We start from the raw sequence: 18,835 nt of genomic DNA, 5'->3' as shown, positions 1-18,835 counted from the left end.
GTTAATTAAATATTTTTTTCGTGATTTGGCCGAGAGTAGTTGAAAGTTGAAATATGGTGTCGAAATGATTATTACAGATGAGTTGACCACTTCCATTCAGAAGTTGCATTAGCATTCAATCGGGTTGAGCATATAAAATTAAATAAAAGCATTCACTTAATGAAAAAAAAATAACAAAATACTCAATATACATCACTCTCCTTGAAAAGGAAAAATCAAGGAGTAACACATCAAAATTGAAAAGAAAAATAAAATGAATTAAAGAATAACAAGAACAATATTGTTTTTCTCTACTCCGATCAATGTTCCATTGTAGGAAGGAGGATTATTTACCATCCTATTCTCATCTCCTTACATCCTCTCCTCGCATAAATTATTTTTTGTTTTATTATCTTTATAAAAAAAATCAATATAAGATGTTGACGTGACTTAACTGTAACCGTTCAAATAGGAGGGCATGGAAGGGTAAAGAATCCTCCTCCGCATTGTAGAGCAGGAGGGTAGAGAATCCTCCTCCGCATTGTAGAGCGTCATGTGTTTCTTGTCTTGCAAGGTTCTTTCGAAAGCCAATGGGCAAAAACCTAACAACCGCAGCAAATAAGCCATTTACTCTGCATCCACAAAGTGAAGATATGATAATTAGTTGAGATATTCAATCAGGTTAATCAGAATTTAGAAGTATGAACAGACTTAATTTGTGAAATGATTAGGCATGGATATCATTACCTTTTTGGGGAGCTTATTATATTTGCCACTTTTTTTACGGGAAGCATATTTTTCTGGGGCCGCTGCTGCAACAATCAATGGAGTTCCACCAGACTTTCTGTCACCTCTGGCCTTGTTGAATATGACTGTAAATCCTTCAGCTGATGCCGGATCGTTCACATCCCACTCCCCAAATTTTGGTAGAGCTCCCCCTAGCCCTACTGCCGCCCTTCCCTTCTCATACTGCAATTTATATAGCAAACAAACAATGTTATTCATGGAAACAATTTCCTGTGTAATAATCACACATATGATACTAATTTCTGTGACTTTTAGACTTTGGCGTCCATTTTTTCTGTAAAGATGTATCGTTACTTGCATGTTATCGATATAAAATCCGTCATTTCCTTGAACCTAAAAGACGTGCATCATGCACAGATAATAGAAAAGCCCCTACAACCCTAAAATCAGGAAAAAAACATGAAGCAAAAAATACTTACAGCTGCCATTGATGGGTAAATCTGGGGAGATTGAAATCAATTCACAGAGATGATGGGTAAATCTGGGGAGATTAAAATCAATTCACAGAGAGGCTTCAAAGAATCTCAGAGATTATGAGTTACTATTTGAGTGAAAAATGATTGAGATTATTCATATATAAAGAGATATTAGAGAGTGAAAAAGCAGAAAAGAAAAAGGTCGAATGATTCGGTAATTCCCAGATCGATCGAGTAGAAAAAAACATTGCCGTTTGAAAAAGCGCGTTTTTGGTCAATGGCTTCTTCAGTTGCTTGATTATCCAAAACGCTGGCGTCTTGTTTCCTCCTACTTAATTTGATGATTTTTAAGCAAACGCTTGCGTCTTCCAAACTTCGATTAAAGCTGTTGCAACTTGCAACACTACTCGCGGTTTCAATTCTTGTTTTTATTGGTCAACGGTGTCAATATTTAGATAAACAGATTTTTGTTCCTTAATTCATGTTTGATTTTGTTCGTTTTTATTTGAACTTGTTAGGATTAATTAACAGCGGTTTAACTGGCTACATGGTTAGAAGAATGTACTTATCACAACCATAGCATCTTGTGTTAATCATATAATGTCATCAAAAGACAAATGATCGAGTATCGATGTATTTGTGTCATTTAAGTTGCTCATCTCAAAATTTTAATTTTAGTAATTTACAGCTTGAAATATTTAAATGGCATAAAAAAGATGATAAAAGTTATTTTAAAAGTACAAAATAGGTAAAAAAATATAGGATTAAATAATAAAAAATCGATAAAATTGTTCTATTACTATGTTAACATTACTTGGTTACTAAAACATGAGTATGAACTACTTATAACCGAAACTAGTCAATATAATAAATCGTTGTGCAAATATCGTCTTTGTAAAAAAAAATTAATTAAAACTAAAATTGTTTGGTCAACTAAATTATAAGATCATAGAATGATGGATAATTATATGGACTTAAAATTATTTTAAATATATGTAAATATTGAGAAGGAACTTATTAAGCCCTAAATTTAAATGTCCTTTATTCATCATATAAGAAATTAATCACGGCCCCCGGTAGGCCAATAACAACACCTGAGGCAGGCGGGTGGAACTTTGCTAACGTCGCAGTCGCAGCAGGCCTCGCCTTTTTTACACCCCCTCGGCATGCAAGCTGCAGATCCACGTACGATTCCAACCACAAAATTAATTAATCCATGCATCCAATCAAAATATAGAAAATAAAATGTAATTACAAACACTTGAAAACGAAGGGAAAGTGAGAGAGAAATCATAAGAACACGTACGATAGACAACGATATCACCAACTAAAGGAACATGTTTGGTGCTGACGATCAGTGGCATGCGACTGCTGGTGGCTTCTGCTAATTTGATTTGGCCCATTTGATGATCAGCCATGCAGAGGAAACAAAACAACACGAAGCTGATTACTGCCACCGTCTTCATGTTCATCTTGATGATTGTTCTCTTAAGTTTTTTCTAATATTATATTAGTATCAGAGAATTAGTGCACGCTTAATTATAATTTGGTTTGCATTTCTCCCTCTATTTATAGCTATAATTCTTCTTATGCGTGTGACCTTGGTTAGTAAGAAGAAAAAAGAAGACCTATAAAAATAAAAAATAAAAAATAAAAAACAAGAAAAAAGAATCTCTGCAGATATCTGCATTAATGAAAAAGTCTGCAAGGACAGAAAAGAACCAAAATGTTTAATTACTTGCCTTGTATTTAAGTATGAAAAGGATTACTTGCCTTGTTTGATTAATTGCTTACCTTAAACAAATGATGTATTTTTGCTCATCGTCATGTTTATCACTATTGAATAAGTTTAAATTTTAAAATTTGTATCTACGCATTACACAAATCTCAAAATTAACTTATCGAAGAGTAATAAATAAGGTGATGAGTAATACCATAACTTGAATGTAGTTTCACAAGAGATCTCATATTCGAAATTTGGTCAACTAGAGATCGAAATGAAAGTTTCCTAATAAAAGCTGGGACGCCCTTTTTTTTTTTTTTTTTTTTCTTTTCAGATACCAAAATTGACTCGTAACTGGTGTGGAAGTTGCTGAAGTTTGGAGCATAACTGGTTTTGAGGTTTGGTTTAGGAAATTAGTTTTTGGAATTGGTTTTCGGATAGGAAAATGCTAGGGATCACAATCTGGTTCACGATACTTTGGATGAAATTGAGAAAAAAAATTGGGATGTGATATCCTTTTTTTACTTCGTACACATCCTCTTAATTTGCAGCCCTTGGATTGATTGAATTAAATAAGATTATATAAAAGAAATTAACAAGAGGCGTATGAGAAATAAAATAGGATGTGAATAGCACACCCCAAAAATTATCTCAAGTCCAATTGCACTTACGCATAAAATTGGAGCAAAACACTGACGAAGTGAATCAAAATTTACACCAGATTAGTTCTACAATTATAGTAGTTGAATACACTGTTAGACGGTAGTAAACCCAAATCTCGCGTGGTTAATGGAAGTAATACGTTTTTCTAATAGTGCCTCACTAGTTATACACTCCTCAAGTTGCAAGACAAATCATGTACATTTTCTGGTAAGTGTGACAGTGGCAGTCTTCTCATATCATCCGTGATGAATCTGATCGGTAACGCCATAACATCCCTCCAACCAAATTGATGACTGCATGAGAAGCCATTGGAACGATAAGGCTAGAGGAGACAATGGTTGCATGACCATACGCAAGACCCACAAAAGTTGGCCTGAAGCACGTTTTACCACAAAATCATAACTAAGCTTGAACGCAGTTTCATGAGAGTTCATCGGCATAAATATACGCGAAACATGAAATGAAAAAAAGATAGACTGTCTAACAATGGCATGAATGAAGTATTTTTGAAGTGTTAGAGATAAGAGGATAAGTACCAGACAGCAAAGGAATACTTTCGGCCACTGCCCAGGTGCAGAACACCAAAAATGATGGCGACTATCAAGGCGCTCCTCCAATTGGATCCAAAAAGTGGTAGCAAGGCACCCCGAAAAAGAAGTTCCTGTCCATCCAATGCACGATGAATTAATGCAAAATTAGCTGACCAGAGCAGAATTGAACAACACTACAATCCGGTTACAAGTATTAGCTAACCTCGCTGACCCCGGGCAAAAATGCAACGATTATGTAATCCAAAGGTTGAAGTGATGTAAGGACCTAAGTTACAGGAAACGGATTGTGTCAGAGATGCGGAATAAACTATGGACAACACCATCAATAAAAACGATGTCTTCAAGCAGCAATGTGGGACTGAATTACCATATTGACAGAGACGACTATTGACTACAAATTGTTTGTGGTAAACACTTCCGAGTCCTTGCAGATATACAGCTAGAACAGAAAGTAGATACCTGCTGATTGGCTGCTTCGCTGGACTCTGCGAAATCCGGCCATGTCTTCAATAATAGATATCGGCTAAGTGATATCAGAATGACCAGTCCCGAAATCAACTCAAGATGCCACACCTCAAAATCAACTGGACACGATGGGAGAAACGAGTTATGCTCTTGAAACTAATGAAGCAACTAAATCCAGAAAAAGACATAAAAATACGAAACATAAAAGAGAACAAAGAAGAAGGCAATAAAAAGTATTGTACTGTAAAATTTGGGACTGAAACAACCCACTCTCGACAAATCTTGCTTCGGTAACAGCTTATAGACTGGCTTTGCCAAGGATTCACGTGTTGCCTCTATGAAAGAGAATAAGAATAAAAATTTCACTACGAATTCTTGCATCGAGATAGTATGTGAATGTTCATACATGATACTTCCAATGAGCAGTCAAAGACCGGCAATCCTTCAACTGATGCAACATGAGATGCCTGCAAGTTGCAGATAAGAAATAGAACTTAAAATGCAGATTACTTACCAAGTTAAGCAAAGCTCCAACCATATTTTTTGTTCCCTTTACAAAACCTGAAAGTAACATTATACTCTAGAGTAGAATTTCTTAACTTTTAACTAGATTTGGGCCTTGGCAAAAGGTTTTAACTTCTAATTTATAATTCAGGTTAGTATAAGTTCTCAACAAAGTAAAATAGGACAGTGAAAACAGTTGATACACAATTCACCATTGGAAACTAGAGCATAATTGCGTGAATTGAAAAATTCATAGAAGGCATCGATTCAGGAACATACTAAAAGATTACTCCTTTTTGTCCAAAAAATCACGGGTTCGAGACGTGAAGACAACATCTTTGAACCTTAGCAAAGCGAAGAACCTTGTTGACTTGAGATCGTCATTTATTGAACAGTTAAAACACCTCCTGAAAGACTAACAAAGGTGTGTGAAAATCAATTCCCTGTCTAATGAGAAATGCCGAAAGTTGAGAACTGCCTCAGATTTGAGGTTCATCCGTGATATACCAAACTACGATGAAATAAAACGAAAACGTGAGTCGTGACAACGTGGAAAATTTTCCACCGGATTTTTTATTTTCTGCAACCTAAAAATGTGATTGCAGAGAATTTGAATTTGGGGATGGGACATATATGCAAATGTGAAAGAAAAAGAAATGACAAAATGTGTATGATACAATTTGCTTGCACACCCTAATGAGGAACAATCACAAACTTGGTTACAAAATGGTTCCTAGCAGCCACAGATGCAAGAAGAGCCAGTAGGCGATCAGTCCGAGCCTTGCCCTCGGGCGACTCATCAAAACCCGACCGCCGGATACCCTGCGTATAGAGATCAGAAAAGCTAATTAGAATCAAGTAAAATAAGACCCCATTGGAAAGTGGCAGACTGCATTGATCAAAACAACGACTAAATATGCGGAGTAAGATGTTAGGCACCTACTAAGGTTTTCGTGTAATGTGGTTTCGAAAAAAAGCAGGTGAAAAGAAGAAGGGGTTTTGATGTTTTCCACCCGACCCTCTTGTTTATATAACGAGTTTAAGCTCAAGAGTTTACCAAATTCCATCGATTCGATCTGCAATCAACTTTCCTTGTCTTGGTACGAGACCAGATGCATTGAGAGATTTGAATACATGACCTGCAAAAGGAAGACAAAACGAAAACAGAAGAAATAAGTTTAACCAGGACTTAAAAAGTGTTTGAAATTACAGACAAATCATAAGGTGCCCACCTTTGTCCTCATCGGTTTCTTCATTGTTGATTAAACGAGTAGATTCAGAACCAATTTCAATTGCGAGATGTTCAGTTGAACCCTTCCGCATAGTTCGCACATGAGCTGCTGATTGGACAGGAGATATTGCGTTCTTTCCATGCGATCCCTGAAAAAAAAAATTATATACTAAGTTCAAATCTTGCAGGTATCCTTAGTCCATACAAGCACAACTGATATTGCTCAGCATGCAACTAACAATAGGCACCGTAATGAGCCTAAACCTCAACCATCTACAGAAGCTTATATTATATTTACTGGAAAACACCTCAACTTAACCGGAATATCGTGTAGCATATATCAAAATGTTCAAAAGGAATCAAATGATAACTACACAGAAAGACGGGAATTATCAAGGAGTCATATAAATGAACATTTACCCCATCTTCAATTTCAGATATCTCTGAACCAGTAGTAGGTGCTTCAAAGATACTCCTTTCCTGGACAATCTCTGGCTGAGCAGCTCGCCCTTGAAGTGAATTAACCTTGGTCGATAATTCCTCCACGACCTTTTGGCTCTCGTCCAACTTAGTACCAAGTTCCTGGGCTTTTGATTTTGAACTTTCAGACTCCGATTGTAAAGCCCTAACCTGCTTCTCCAATACTGATAGAAGTCCAGTCACACCAGAAGATTTCTGGTCTACAACTAAATCACTACCTCCTGACATATCTATAATTTTTTCCAAACTATATATGAGCACAGACAATTCATTTTTCATCTTCTCTCTATCTTGTCTATCTCTGTCGTAACTTTCAGCCTCCTCCTTCAATTGTTCAATTTCGAGATTCCTAGTCCCAAGAGTTGACTGCAGTTCTTCATTTTCATAAGACAATAAGTTTATCCGATACTGATGGTCAGTAATATTATCAATAACGTAAGAGAGCTTCTTCACATGAGCTGAATTGTGGGGCTCCAAGTCTCCTCCATGTGACTCTGGGATTTCAATCCTGCCGATCTTGTCAAAAAGGGTTTTAATTTCAGATGCTGACAGGAGTGAGTCTTCAGCCTCTGAAACAAGCAATGTGAACAAATAAGTCATCAGAGCACTTATCGTCACTACAACTGTACAACAGCAAAGTAGTAAGATTATAAGAAAGAAAAGAAAAGATATTCACCTTGTTCTTTCATCGACAAAGCATTGCGCAGTGATAAAACTTCCACCTCTTTTTCATTAAACTTATCCTCTTGGGATTGATAATCCTCTAGTCTAAGTGTCAGCTTACTGCACGAATTCTGTAATGCTTCTACATCAGCGTCCAACTTGGAAATCCTATTTTGTCCTAGATCCCTTTCTTCAATGGCTTTCTTAGAAATCGTCCTAGCTTCTGTCAGTTTACACTGCAGATCTTCAATTGTAGAGGCTGCCACTTTACTTGTTCTCTCAAACTGTTTAATCAAAGCTTTAACTTTTCTAATAGAAACATACAACATTTCTGCAGTTTTTCCATATTTGCTGTGCTGTAGACCTTGCTCATCTGTTTCTGTGGTCTCTCCACTGATTACTGTTTCCTGGGGCAAATTATGTTTCAATTTTTCAAGCTCAGGAACAGAGCTCAGTTCAAGTAAATTGTTCTCGACTCCAAATTGAAGTTCTCCGATAGCAGTGGTACAAGCAGAAAGTAGAGACTTAAGATCATTTTCTAATATGGCTATTGTATTCTCCTGTTCCTGTTTACATATTTCCAGATTAGTTGCTTGTTGTTTGACAGACTCCATGTTCTCGAACCTAGCTATTACTTCATCCCTTACTGCCTGTAGATTTCTCAACAGATTTGCAATAAACCCATCTACAGTAGAAGATAAACATTCAAAAATTTCGGCAAGAACATCTTCTCGCATCTGGAACCTTTCCACAGTCTGCTTCAAACATGAAGACATATCAGCATCTGCAACACTGGCCTCACCAGTAACCTTTTCCACACTGGATATAGTGTCAATGCCATCTGAGAAAGACTTTGTCACATATGAATCTTCCTGGATTAAGTAATAAAAGGAGCCCATTAGAACAAAATTCTAGCTCTTCTTGAATACATCATACATACAGAAAAGGAGCAATTTTCACAAATATTTGGGGTCATTGGGAACACATCACAACGACATTCTAATCATAAAGGAATTTGATATTATCAGAGCCGTAAAATCTAATATCATGTTTTATTGGCATGTAAAAGTATTCAGAACTATTAGCAAACATATTCTTCACAGGCAAAAGTATGAAATTGAAAACAAAAGAGAGAATATAAAAAGAAGAAATAGGAAAGCTCTAAATGCAAAATGGCTTCTGGTCCACCAGCATCTGCATGGCATGCACAAAAGAAAAAAAATAAAGTGAACGGCAAGGTAGAAAACTTTGTCCATCAAACAGCATATATACCTCCAACACTTGATGTCTTTGCAGCTCTTCTGAATTCATGGAAACACAATTGTCCTTTATATTTCTAAGAATGAGGTCCACATCTTTCAGGCTCTCAAATTTCTTCTCGAAACATCTTTTCATAGTGGCCAACAGAGTATCATCTTTCATTAGCAGGTGAAGATTATGAAGGTGGCCACTTAGCTCTATGGACCTGCTTTCTGTGCTGCAATTAGTTCCAGACAACTCTTCGTCTTGTGTATTTAACTTGGAATTAAGTGTCAATATTTCGTCTTCAGCATTTTTCTTTTCACCTTGAAGGACAGAAATATCATTCTCAGCCTTCAGCAATGCATCTTCCAGTGATTTTATGGTTGCCTGGGCATCTGCTAGCTTGTTATCGTGGATCCTAGCTTCCTCTTGCAGTTTCTTTAGTTCAACCTCTAAATTGGTCCTACCAATGTGAACTTCATTGTTTTGTTCGGTAAGCAAAGAAACATTGGTCTGTACCAGTGATAGGGAATCTTCGAGTAACTTTATGGCCTTATTGGCCTCAGTTAGTTTGCTAGTCTGAGTATCAACTTCCTCTTTCACTTTCTCTAGCTCTTTCTCTGCAGAAGCTCTACCAACTAAAGCTCCTTCTTTTTCACTAACAAGCACAGATATACTATTTTCTGCAATTGATAACGCCTCTTCCAGTGACTTTTTAGATGCACAAACTTCATTGTACTTGCTAGCTTGAGACATAGCTTCCTCAATTGCTTTCTCCAAGTCTTTTTCAACATTGGTCTTACCCAATTCAATTTCCCTCTTTTGTTCAGCAAGCAGAGAAATATCACTCTCTGCAACCGACAATTCATTTTCCAGAGACTTTAACGTTGAGTGAGTTTCTGCTAACTTACCAGCCAGATTATTGACTTCCTCTTTTACTTTACTCAACTCATGCTCTGAATTTTCCTTGGCATCCTGACATTCACTTATGTATCCTGCAATGAAATTCACCTTCCCCACAGGCTCTTCAAAAATTGAATCGACAGGAAGAGCAATGCCATCAATACATTCAATTACTCTCTGTAACATGTTATTACTCTCCACTAAGAACTGTTCAAGTTGATCCCGTTGTTCCTTCATAGCAACTAGATCAGCATCTAACTTTGGGATGCGGTGTACATAAGCAGACAAACTACTTATCTTGTCCCTGCATTCAGCAAGTGCCAACTGTTCCTGCTGTAACTCAAGCTGTAACTTCTCAATTTCTGATTTCTTGTCATCTAAAAGATGTTTCAAGTTTTCCCGGTCTTGAACCAGTCCCTTACCTTTCTTGACTGCCATGGATAACTTCTCCCTTAGCACAGTATTTTTCTCCTCTGATCGTTCAAAATCTCTCTGCAGGTTCCCTTTTTCCTCTTCCAATGCTGCAAGTTTTTGAGATACAGCCCGCAACTCATTTGACAGGTTATTCACCTCTGACCTCACCAGTGTCTCCTCTTCTAGTAAAGTCTCACACAGCATCAATTTCTGATCCCTTACATACAGGTGGCTTTGAATTGTTTCAAACAACTCAGCATCAACCTTTGGAGAATCAAGTGAGGCATTACTCTCTTCTTTTATCTTCCCAATGCATCTGTCAACAAGCAAGGCAGGGTCCAACGAAGGTTGATAGACCTCTTCATTGTCCACTAGAACTCCTGAGACATCGAGTAACATTCTGACCATATCAGCCTTCTCTGAAGACACCTGTTGCTCTTTCTTGACAATCTCTTGGTATTCAGATGTCAGATTATCCAGCTCTGCTTGGAGATATTCCTTTGCCTGCAATTCATCTGAAAGTGAAGCAGTTAAGTCTTCAATATTTTTACGCGCCACTTCCTTAGTTGCAGTAATTTTATCACGCAACATAAGTACTTCCTCTTTCGCCATATCAGCCTTCTCTAAAGACACCTGTTGCTCTTTCTTGACAATCTCTTGGTATTCGGATGTCCGATTATCCAGCTCTGCTTGGAGATATTCCTTTGCCTGCAACTCAGCTGAAAGTGAATCAGTTAAGTGGTCGATATTTTTATGTGCCACTTCCTTAGTTGCAGTAATTTCATCGCACAACATAAGCACTTCCTCTTTGGCCTGAGAAACCGATTCCCTAAGCCAATTTACTTGAGACTCTAAGTCAGAAGATGAAATAACTTCTGGTAGATCAATTGCATGCATAGCATCTCTCAAGTTTTTGAATTCAAGGGAAATTCCCTTGAGTTTATCATTTTCATCCGAAAGCCATCTAAGTTTCTCTAGAATATCCATAGATTGAAGTTCTTCAGGTACACCGGTCTGAGACATAATGTCCTCCAAACTTTCAATGATTACATTCTTCTGGTATACTATTTCTTGCAAGGATGCAATTGAATTTTCGCTTCTAATCAATTCCTCCTTGGTTAACTCAGCAGCTTCAAGTGCACTTGACTTCTCTTGCAATTCAATCAAACACTTCTCAAGCTCACTCGTTTTTTCAGCAATGGACTGCTTTAATGAGTCCCGTTGCTGCACCAATGCCTTCCCTTTTGTAATGGCCATAGTAAGCTTCTCTCTGGTATTAGAGCACCTATGCTTCTCCTGCTCCAGTTCCATTTTTGTTTGTCCTAGATCCGCATTCACCGCCTCAACTATCCCTTTTTGATTTTCAAGTTCTTCTATCAATTTCCTATTTTCGTCTTCTAGATGGCCCAATCTTTCGACAAACTCTGCTTCCTTTCTTTTGAGCTCAAGTAACTCATAACAGGCAGCAGCAAAAACCCCTCCTAATTCCTGCGATTTATGATCTGACCTGGCTTCCGGCAAAGACTGTCTAAGTTGTTCAATTTCCGAAAGCATCCTGGTGAACTTCTCAATTAGCATAGAAGTGCCTTGCTCAACATGTACTAATTTTCCACCGATAGAACCATCCAACATTTCTTGTTGATCAACGACTCCCCCAAGGGAAGCCAGCATCCTGTTTGTCACAACTTCAATGTGCGTATCCTTCTCAATCTGAACCTCAGATGACACTTCCACAGACCTCTGAGCAGAATTCAAAAAAATTGCAACCACGTCATTCAAAACCGAAAACTCATTGATCTTGGCATTGAGTTCCTCAATCTCTTGATCCTTCTTAAACACAACTCCATCAAGTTCTCTCACCGCGGCCTCAGTCTGCAACCGTTTCTCCAAAGCCGTTTTAACAAGTCCAGAGCATTCAGTTATCAACTCACTCCACCGGGTATCCGTACCCTTATCATCTTCCCTACTTTCTTTGTCATCAACAAAATTACCGCTTTCGTCAATCAATGGCTGTTGATCAGTAAGAGCATTCAGCTGAAACCGAAGACTAGCAATTTCTCTAGCAAAAGCCTCTCTTTCTTCCTACATTTTAAACAACAACCAACAATCAATACCGAAAACACAAAAATGCCTCGAAAAGCATCAAACTTTTCGATTGAATAAAAGAAATACGGACATCGAATTGGCGCGCCAAACTTTCCTTCTCGCCAACAGTAGTATCCAGCAAAAGCCGCAGGCGATCCAACTCATCCATCGCGTAATCCTCCGAGCAATCCACAAACTCCTCTTTCCCCGAATCCTCCGTCACTTTGCCTTTATCTTCCGCCACCTGGTTATCACCGTCTGCCACCGATTCCGCCACCGGCCACGCTGACCCTAATTCCTGCAATTAAAACCGATAAACAAAGCGTTACTACCAGATCAAAATGAACCGGCACCGTTCAGCAAATTGCAATTCCAGAATTCTCCGATTACCTGATTCACCGGCTCGGCGACGTCGTCTCGAATTGCATTCGAATCCTTGGCCAACCCATTCGCAATTGGACTGCCTCGAATCGGTTGATCTCCCTCCGCCTCAGCTGCCGAGTCCTCCAGAACCTGCTTCAAACCAGGTTTCTCAGACATCAGAATGGCACGCATAAACCAATCCCTCCTCCTCCGCCACAAGCCCCGGATCCGAAACCCAACCCAACCGGATTATTTAATCCATGTATCCCTAGAAATCAATCCGAGAGCTCTGAAATTGTCGCCAAAACCATAGAAATTTGTCCTGTGGATTCCGGTAGAGTTGAAAAGGTTGGATTTTGATGAATAAAGACCACCGCGGGCGGTGTCTCTCTGATCCTGCAGACTGCCGAGCTGACTGTAATTTTCCCACGCTACCCCCTACTCTGGCGTCTCCCTCCAATTTTTATTTTTCTTTTAATTTAATTTATTTTGTTTCCCTCATAGTGCAGTCAATGGCTACCGTTACCGTTACTCTACACGTTTGGTAAATGACCAAACTTCTACCAGACTGCCGAAACTACTACTAGGCTTTCGACTTCAATTTTGTTTTTATTAATTTACGGAAACATCTCTTCCACGAAGATTATCAGATTAAGTGATTCGGATCATTAAAATTTGATGTAACAGCTAAAATTATTATAACTCTTAAAGGGGGCCTCTATTTTTAGCCGTTTGATCAAATTTCAAAAATCCGGATCACTTGATCAAATGACCTTGGTGGAAGAGATCCAGAGAGGATCTCTTTTCCCAATTTATCACGGTCCATAACCTATGTCAGTAACATTCAACATAGTAGCAGATCACGATTTACTGTAGTGGCAAAAAGCAATAGTGCTTATACACTCTGATATAGGTTCGATTCTTACCGATCTTTTTATCTTTAACTTTTAACAATTTAACCTACTAACGTTAGCGTTTGTCAAAAAAAGAAACGTTCAACACAATACATGTATATATTGTTTCAATATTAACAAAAACAACTTATGAATAATGAGTTACATTATTTCTCTTCGTCGAACTATAAAGCTACTATTACTTTTTTATGCAAGCGAGTTTATTTTCGCTTGTTTGAATGTTACATAATATCAATTCACCCATTTCTTATTCCTCAAAAGTCAAAGTTTTTCTTCGGAGAAAGTGTTGTTTGTTATCCATATGACATCCTTCAATTCGCGTGTCATTCATTATGGATCTATTTACTATTTAGACAAAAAAAAAAAAAAAAAAAAAGGACGGAGTGCCACGTACAAAACAAATAAAGTTAACTTGACGGTTAGATTGGGTGAAGAGACATGCAATATTCGTAATTGGATTCATGTTTTATGATCGTTTTTCTCAAATTTTAAAAGGGATAGAGAATAAATGCAAAAATATACAGAGCACATAGCCTCATTCATTTGCAAATATAGGCAAAGAACATGATCTGTGTCTTTTATTGTGCGATTGTTGGTTTTACCACTCATTTTTCTTCCACTCCCTTGTTTGCTACCCACCTATCGGACCAACTCCCTGGTCGATCCATGCACTTAGAGCAAGTCCACGCCATGCTGATTGATTAGGCAATTAGGCAATCCAATTCCTTGAAAATCCAAAAGAGTCTCTCCATCTCGGCCCAATCAGTCGGGTCATAGGTGGGCCCAAGACCACCGTACTGCGGAGTCGGGCAGGAATAGCCCGCCTCTACGCCTAAGGCCATGTAACGTCAAGGCAGCGAAGATGGGTTTGAGAGGGTGCTGGGCGAGCCGCTCCAAGAGACTGGCGGATTTTGGGGGATTCAATTGCGCAAGCAATTGGCATGGGGTGGAGTTAGGGCTGGTTTCTGCTTTGAAAAAAAAACTGCTTCTGCTGTGCTGTAAGAATAAACTTATTTTTGCTACTTCACGTTTTCAGCTTTTTTTCACCCAAAATTGTGAAAATAAGCTGTTTTTAAGTGTTTACCAAACATCTTTTTGAGCTCAGCTTTTTTCTATACTCACGTTTTATTAAAGCACCTCAGTACCAAACCAGAACTTACTAACCCCCTTAAGGGCTTAGAGCTGTACTTGATACGTTCTTAGGCTCAACATGAGCCGATAATGAATCTCTCACCCCTTGACTTATCCAACAACCAATCTCTTCTTAATTACAATTTCTAGAAGCTGAATCGACTAAAATCAAATTTCTTCATAATAGTTTCACTGACTTTGAAAATTGGAAGTTGATCAACGATGGACATAAATGTCTACAAAACATATTTCTTTGACCACCATATTCATTTCTTTTAATTCAAATGGACACCTTAAAATATTGTCATCCGCAGACAAGGTAGGTCGCCTGCCAAAACGGTCTCCATTTGCAACGCCAGCTGAGAGAAGGTCTAATAATATTATGCTAACAAATAAGTCAGGGAATTACATCAACAACCTAATGATGCTTTATGTTTTAAAATGTGTCAAGTATTTCGGCAAGCAAACGAAAAAGGATAGCGATTTTCACACTCCGTTTTTAGCCATCTGCACTCTAATTTGAATACTTAGGGCACTCGCAGGACGAGTGTAGGGAGGCTAGAGCACTAGAGTTGTCGACCGGATTCAACTCATAACATAAATATATTCTCAAGATGCAGACTTTGGCATCAGTAATGCAGCAGTCTTACACTGACTTCTAAATTTTCGATATGCATAACATTTGAAACTTGTTATTTTGTGTAAAAATTCAATAGAAGTTCCTTACCGGATTCTATTTACATTTGACAGGGCGGCTTTTTTTTTATCTGTACACCACTCTCCGCTTCTTAGAACAAATTAGAATACTCGTAATACACCAAGAAGAGGGCGTCTGGGTAATCTTTCGGCAGGCTGTTGATATAGAGGTAGAAACGCAACAAGTCCTCTTGAGAAACTGTTTCGGTGTCAACCACATCATCGTTGCAAGTGAGCACCCATAAGTCTTGAGAATTAACTCTCTTTATATTACCACGACAAAATGGGCAAGACTCCGACTTTCTATTCCTGTAATTAAACCAAAGCATTGCAAGTGCAATGAACAAATGACTGTTTAGAGAAACAAGCAGCAATGGTCGAATCAAAGGGAGCATACAGATAAGGGATATGGTTTAAGGCTTGTACTTACCAATTGCGGTAGCATTTGATGCACATTGCGTGACAGCAATTAGGCAAGACCACTTTGGTGCAAGGCTCTAAACAAATCCCACACTCCTCTTCCCTCTCCACCTCAGCATTAACAAGGCTACCATCTCCCTTAATCATCTTCTTTCCAGAGCTTTCCATGCTAGGAAGCCTAGGATGTCCTTCCTTAGCATCATCCAACTCCCCCAAATCTCCATGAAGCCGCTGAAGAGACGGTAAGATGACAGCTGCAATTCAGTTTTTGAGAAAGCAAACTTGGTTACAAACCTAATTGTGCGAATCACAACCAAACGACATCCAATGATCATAAAGTAGGCAAATTGACATACAATAGAAGTCCCTTATAGAAGCTTTCCTTCCATGAGTTGAAATGCTAGGCCTACCGTCTGTGTATACCTGTATCAAATAAAGACCAACACGCCCAAATTAGGTAGAGCGACAAAAGTTAGTTCCTTTTCCGCAACGATTAACAACCAATAAACCAGAGTGGAAGAAAAGAACCAAACCTTGTAGACACGTATGTGGAAGAAATTTAGGTATCTAGGGAGCAGGCAAGTGCATGAGCAATCAATCCATTGCAACAAAAACATAAATAGGGGAGCCAACTGATTGTAAACCAATTTCATCTGAAACCGGGCACCGCCTTTGCCTCTCGGAATTGCAGCAGCTCTGCACACAATCCAGTCAGATTCAGAACCGGTAACATGTCAAAAATTTCAAACTTTACAATTCTATCTGATAACTCAGCCATGATCAAGTCAAAACCCAAAAATAAATAAACAACTGTGCACCCCAGAAAAATCCCAAATCAAAATCAGAATTAATAATGTCAAAAGTTGCAAACTTTACATTTCAATCTGATAAGCAACCATGATCAAGTCAAAACCAAAAAAATTTAAAAAAAAAATAAACAACTTTGCTCCCCGAAAAATCCCAAATTGGAAAAACTGACAAAGGGTTTTGCTTCTTCTTGCCTAAATTGATACAGACAATCATGGGTTTTGTTTTTTCTTGCCTAAATAGAAAAATTATGATGTGGGTTGTGATGATCAGATGGCCTAAATATAGATATTTGCAATTAAACATAAAACTAAAACTACCCACTTGGGAAAAAAAGGATATCCACACCCACTGCAGAAAAAAAAAAGAGAAATTGAAACAAAAACAAAGAATTTCCAGAGAAACAAAGCAACTTACAGAGAATTTGCATGCTGTATATCTGCCTCTAAAGCACTCAAGGACTCCTGGTAAGAAGGCTGGTAATATATCATCTCCATCTCTCTCTCCTCTCTCTCTCTCTAGCAAAGAAAAAAAAGAACAAAGATCAAAAACTCCTCTCTCTCTCTCTCTCTCTCTCTCTCTTCCTCAGAGACAATCAAGTAGAAAGACAACCCACAAAGTTCTTTTTTTTTTTTTGTTGGGTTTTTGCTATTTTATGCAGAGAGATTAATACCCAGCAAGCACCAACGACAAAGAAACAAACAAAAAGCAGATAGAGAGATAGAGGGCCACAGAGGTTTGCTTTCCAAAGGCTATTGCCTCTTTATCCTTTTCACAATGGGGGGGCGGCTCTGCTGAGAACGACTGTTTTCGGAGTTTGCCTTGTTTATACGGTCTGATATGGAATACGTATTCAGGAAAAAATGCGTCCTTTGCACCTCATTTAATGTGCTCTTCTTATCATAATCTTTTGCTTTATATATTATTATATTTCCTTCTCCTTTTAATTTTGCCAAGGTGCCTTTTCTAACCTTCTCTCTAATTTTTTTTAATAAAATAAATTGTATGAAGACCATATGTTTATGACTGTATTTAATTATATTCGTAATAATTTAAATAAAAAATTCAACTACCAAAGCCACATTAAATGATTCTAACAGGTATTTTCTCTAACATTTTCGTTTAATGAAATATTATTTTGTGTTACTATTTTATATGGTTTTGGAATAATATTTTATAAATGAATCTTGCTATACAAGCAATAGAAGGGTGAGAGGTTCAAATACATGACCTTGATTTAATGGAAATACTCTTTAACTACCTAAGTTAGAAAGTTCCTTCTCGTAGAGTACTTTTGATTTTTCAATTCATCCCTTTTTTTCTTAATAAGGGATTATCTTCATATTCCTTCCACCTAATCTACCAATGCCACAAATCCGGATCCTTGAAATTTCATCCAATGGCTAAAGTTATTATAACTTTTTATGAGCTCCTGTTTTTAGTCGTTGGATCAAATTTCCAAGGCTCAAATTTGTAGACTTGTAGGATTAGGTGGAAGGGATCTGGAGATGATCCCTTTCCTTTTTTTCTTGGACAAACAATAGAATATTACAAAATACGTCACAACGAGCAACATTTTAGTATCCAACTCAATTTAATTACATTTTTTGCAAGAAAAATTAGTATAAATATACGAGTTTTTTTTAAGTATTTTTCAAAAGATTGAAAGCGTTTTTTTATTAAAAAAAAGTTTTGGAATAAATCCATAATAATACAAGTGAATTTTGAAAAAACAATCGAAGTGTTTTCTATAAGAAACTCATAACTGGTGCTTCTTGCAGAAAGTACTTCAAGTGCTTTTAGAATCCAACATTTTTTTTCTAAAAGTGCTTTTAAACATTTTAAAAACACTTTCAAACGAGGCATATATCAATTTGCATATGTATGACTCAACATGATATCCATTCCAATTAAATAGACGATGGGCATTAAGTGCTGCTAAACTAACAAATCATATCCACTTTGAGCCTTATTTTTAAGTTTAACCAGATTGACAAGAATAATGTAGTTTCCTTCCCTTATTTAGTTCGAACTCTTTTCGAAATTTTAGAAAAATTTTAGTATAGAAATATTTGTATGCAGATTTACGTGTGTGTTATTATGGTGGGTTTTTATTTGTGTGTATGAGATGGTTCATGTCACCTGCAATCATCTGATGCCAGTAGATCAAAGGGTCCACATTTGGAGGCTTATCCATGGACTGAAACATATCAGGTGGAGAAACCCATATGGAAAAGCAATATAAAACTTTGCATTATTAAAGTATTATTGTGAATATATACAAATAAATCCCTTAAAACTTGGTCAATTAATCTCCAGAATTAGGGTCCACTGTCCATCATTAGAAAACTAAAAAGAAAGGGGGTCGAATCATATTT

At 37.5% G+C, this 18,835-nt stretch overlaps 4 protein-coding genes across 14 annotated transcripts; all 4 read right to left on the bottom strand.

The window, feature by feature from the left end:
- Window positions 1-301: 301 nt before the first annotated feature.
- LOC137736272 (protein NOI4-like) lies at window positions 302-1,391 on the bottom strand. The gene is made up of 3 exons (XM_068475570.2): window positions 1,206-1,391; window positions 727-948; window positions 302-611 (listed from the first exon to the last, which is right to left on the bottom strand). The coding sequence occupies exons 1-3, from the start codon at window positions 1,212-1,214 to the stop codon at window positions 582-584; spliced, it is 261 nt and encodes an 86-aa protein (XP_068331671.2). The 5' UTR covers window positions 1,215-1,391; the 3' UTR covers window positions 302-581.
- A 2,180-nt stretch (window positions 1,392-3,571) lies between these two features.
- Window positions 3,572-5,515, bottom strand: LOC137736271 (uncharacterized). Of its 2 annotated transcripts, XM_068475569.2 has the most exons (6): window positions 5,388-5,515; window positions 5,011-5,071; window positions 4,599-4,723; window positions 4,342-4,404; window positions 4,125-4,249; window positions 3,572-3,961 (listed from the first exon to the last, which is right to left on the bottom strand). In XM_068475569.2, the coding sequence occupies exons 1-6, from the start codon at window positions 5,442-5,444 to the stop codon at window positions 3,820-3,822; spliced, it is 573 nt and encodes a 190-aa protein (XP_068331670.2). In that variant the 5' UTR covers window positions 5,445-5,515; the 3' UTR covers window positions 3,572-3,819. The 2 variants fall into 2 exon arrangements, with proteins under 2 accessions (XP_068331670.2, XP_088538744.1); XM_088682618.1 differs by lacking the exons at window positions 4,342-4,404; window positions 5,388-5,515 and having other exon boundaries at window positions 4,847-5,012.
- LOC137736874 (trans-Golgi network-localized SYP41-interacting protein 1) lies at window positions 3,572-12,963 on the bottom strand. 10 transcript variants are annotated; one of them, XR_015954809.1, is made up of 15 exons: window positions 12,517-12,963; window positions 12,218-12,424; window positions 8,755-12,123; window positions 7,496-8,354; window positions 6,760-7,388; window positions 6,341-6,488; window positions 6,166-6,247; window positions 5,801-5,930; window positions 5,388-5,515; window positions 5,011-5,071; window positions 4,847-4,939; window positions 4,507-4,723; window positions 4,342-4,404; window positions 4,125-4,249; window positions 3,572-3,881 (listed from the first exon to the last, which is right to left on the bottom strand). XR_015954809.1 is itself a non-coding variant. In XM_088682617.1 (9 exons), exons 1-8 carry the CDS (start codon window positions 12,679-12,681, stop codon window positions 5,828-5,830), a joined length of 5,562 nt encoding a protein of 1,853 aa, XP_088538743.1. In that variant the 5' UTR covers window positions 12,682-12,963; the 3' UTR covers window positions 5,579-5,619; window positions 5,801-5,827. The 10 variants fall into 10 exon arrangements, 1 of the variants encoding a protein (XP_088538743.1); XR_015954810.1 differs by having other exon boundaries at window positions 4,875-4,939; XR_015954805.1 differs by having other exon boundaries at window positions 4,847-5,071.
- A 2,155-nt stretch (window positions 12,964-15,118) lies between these two features.
- On the bottom strand, window positions 15,119-17,312 carry LOC137737691 (E3 ubiquitin-protein ligase AIRP2). Its single transcript, XM_068477236.2, has 5 exons — window positions 16,875-17,312; window positions 16,184-16,346; window positions 16,007-16,073; window positions 15,661-15,904; window positions 15,119-15,539 (listed from the first exon to the last, which is right to left on the bottom strand). Exons 1-5 carry the CDS (start codon window positions 16,952-16,954, stop codon window positions 15,323-15,325), a joined length of 771 nt encoding a protein of 256 aa, XP_068333337.2. The 5' UTR covers window positions 16,955-17,312; the 3' UTR covers window positions 15,119-15,322.
- Window positions 17,313-18,835: the final 1,523 nt, after the last annotated feature.

The sequence above is a fragment of the Pyrus communis genome, chromosome 13 (assembly GCF_041283825.1).
Source record: "Pyrus communis isolate YQ-2024b chromosome 13, ASM4128382v1, whole genome shotgun sequence".
Taxonomy (NCBI): domain Eukaryota; kingdom Viridiplantae; phylum Streptophyta; class Magnoliopsida; order Rosales; family Rosaceae; genus Pyrus; species Pyrus communis.
This window is presented reverse-complemented; position numbering and strand designations above follow the sequence as displayed.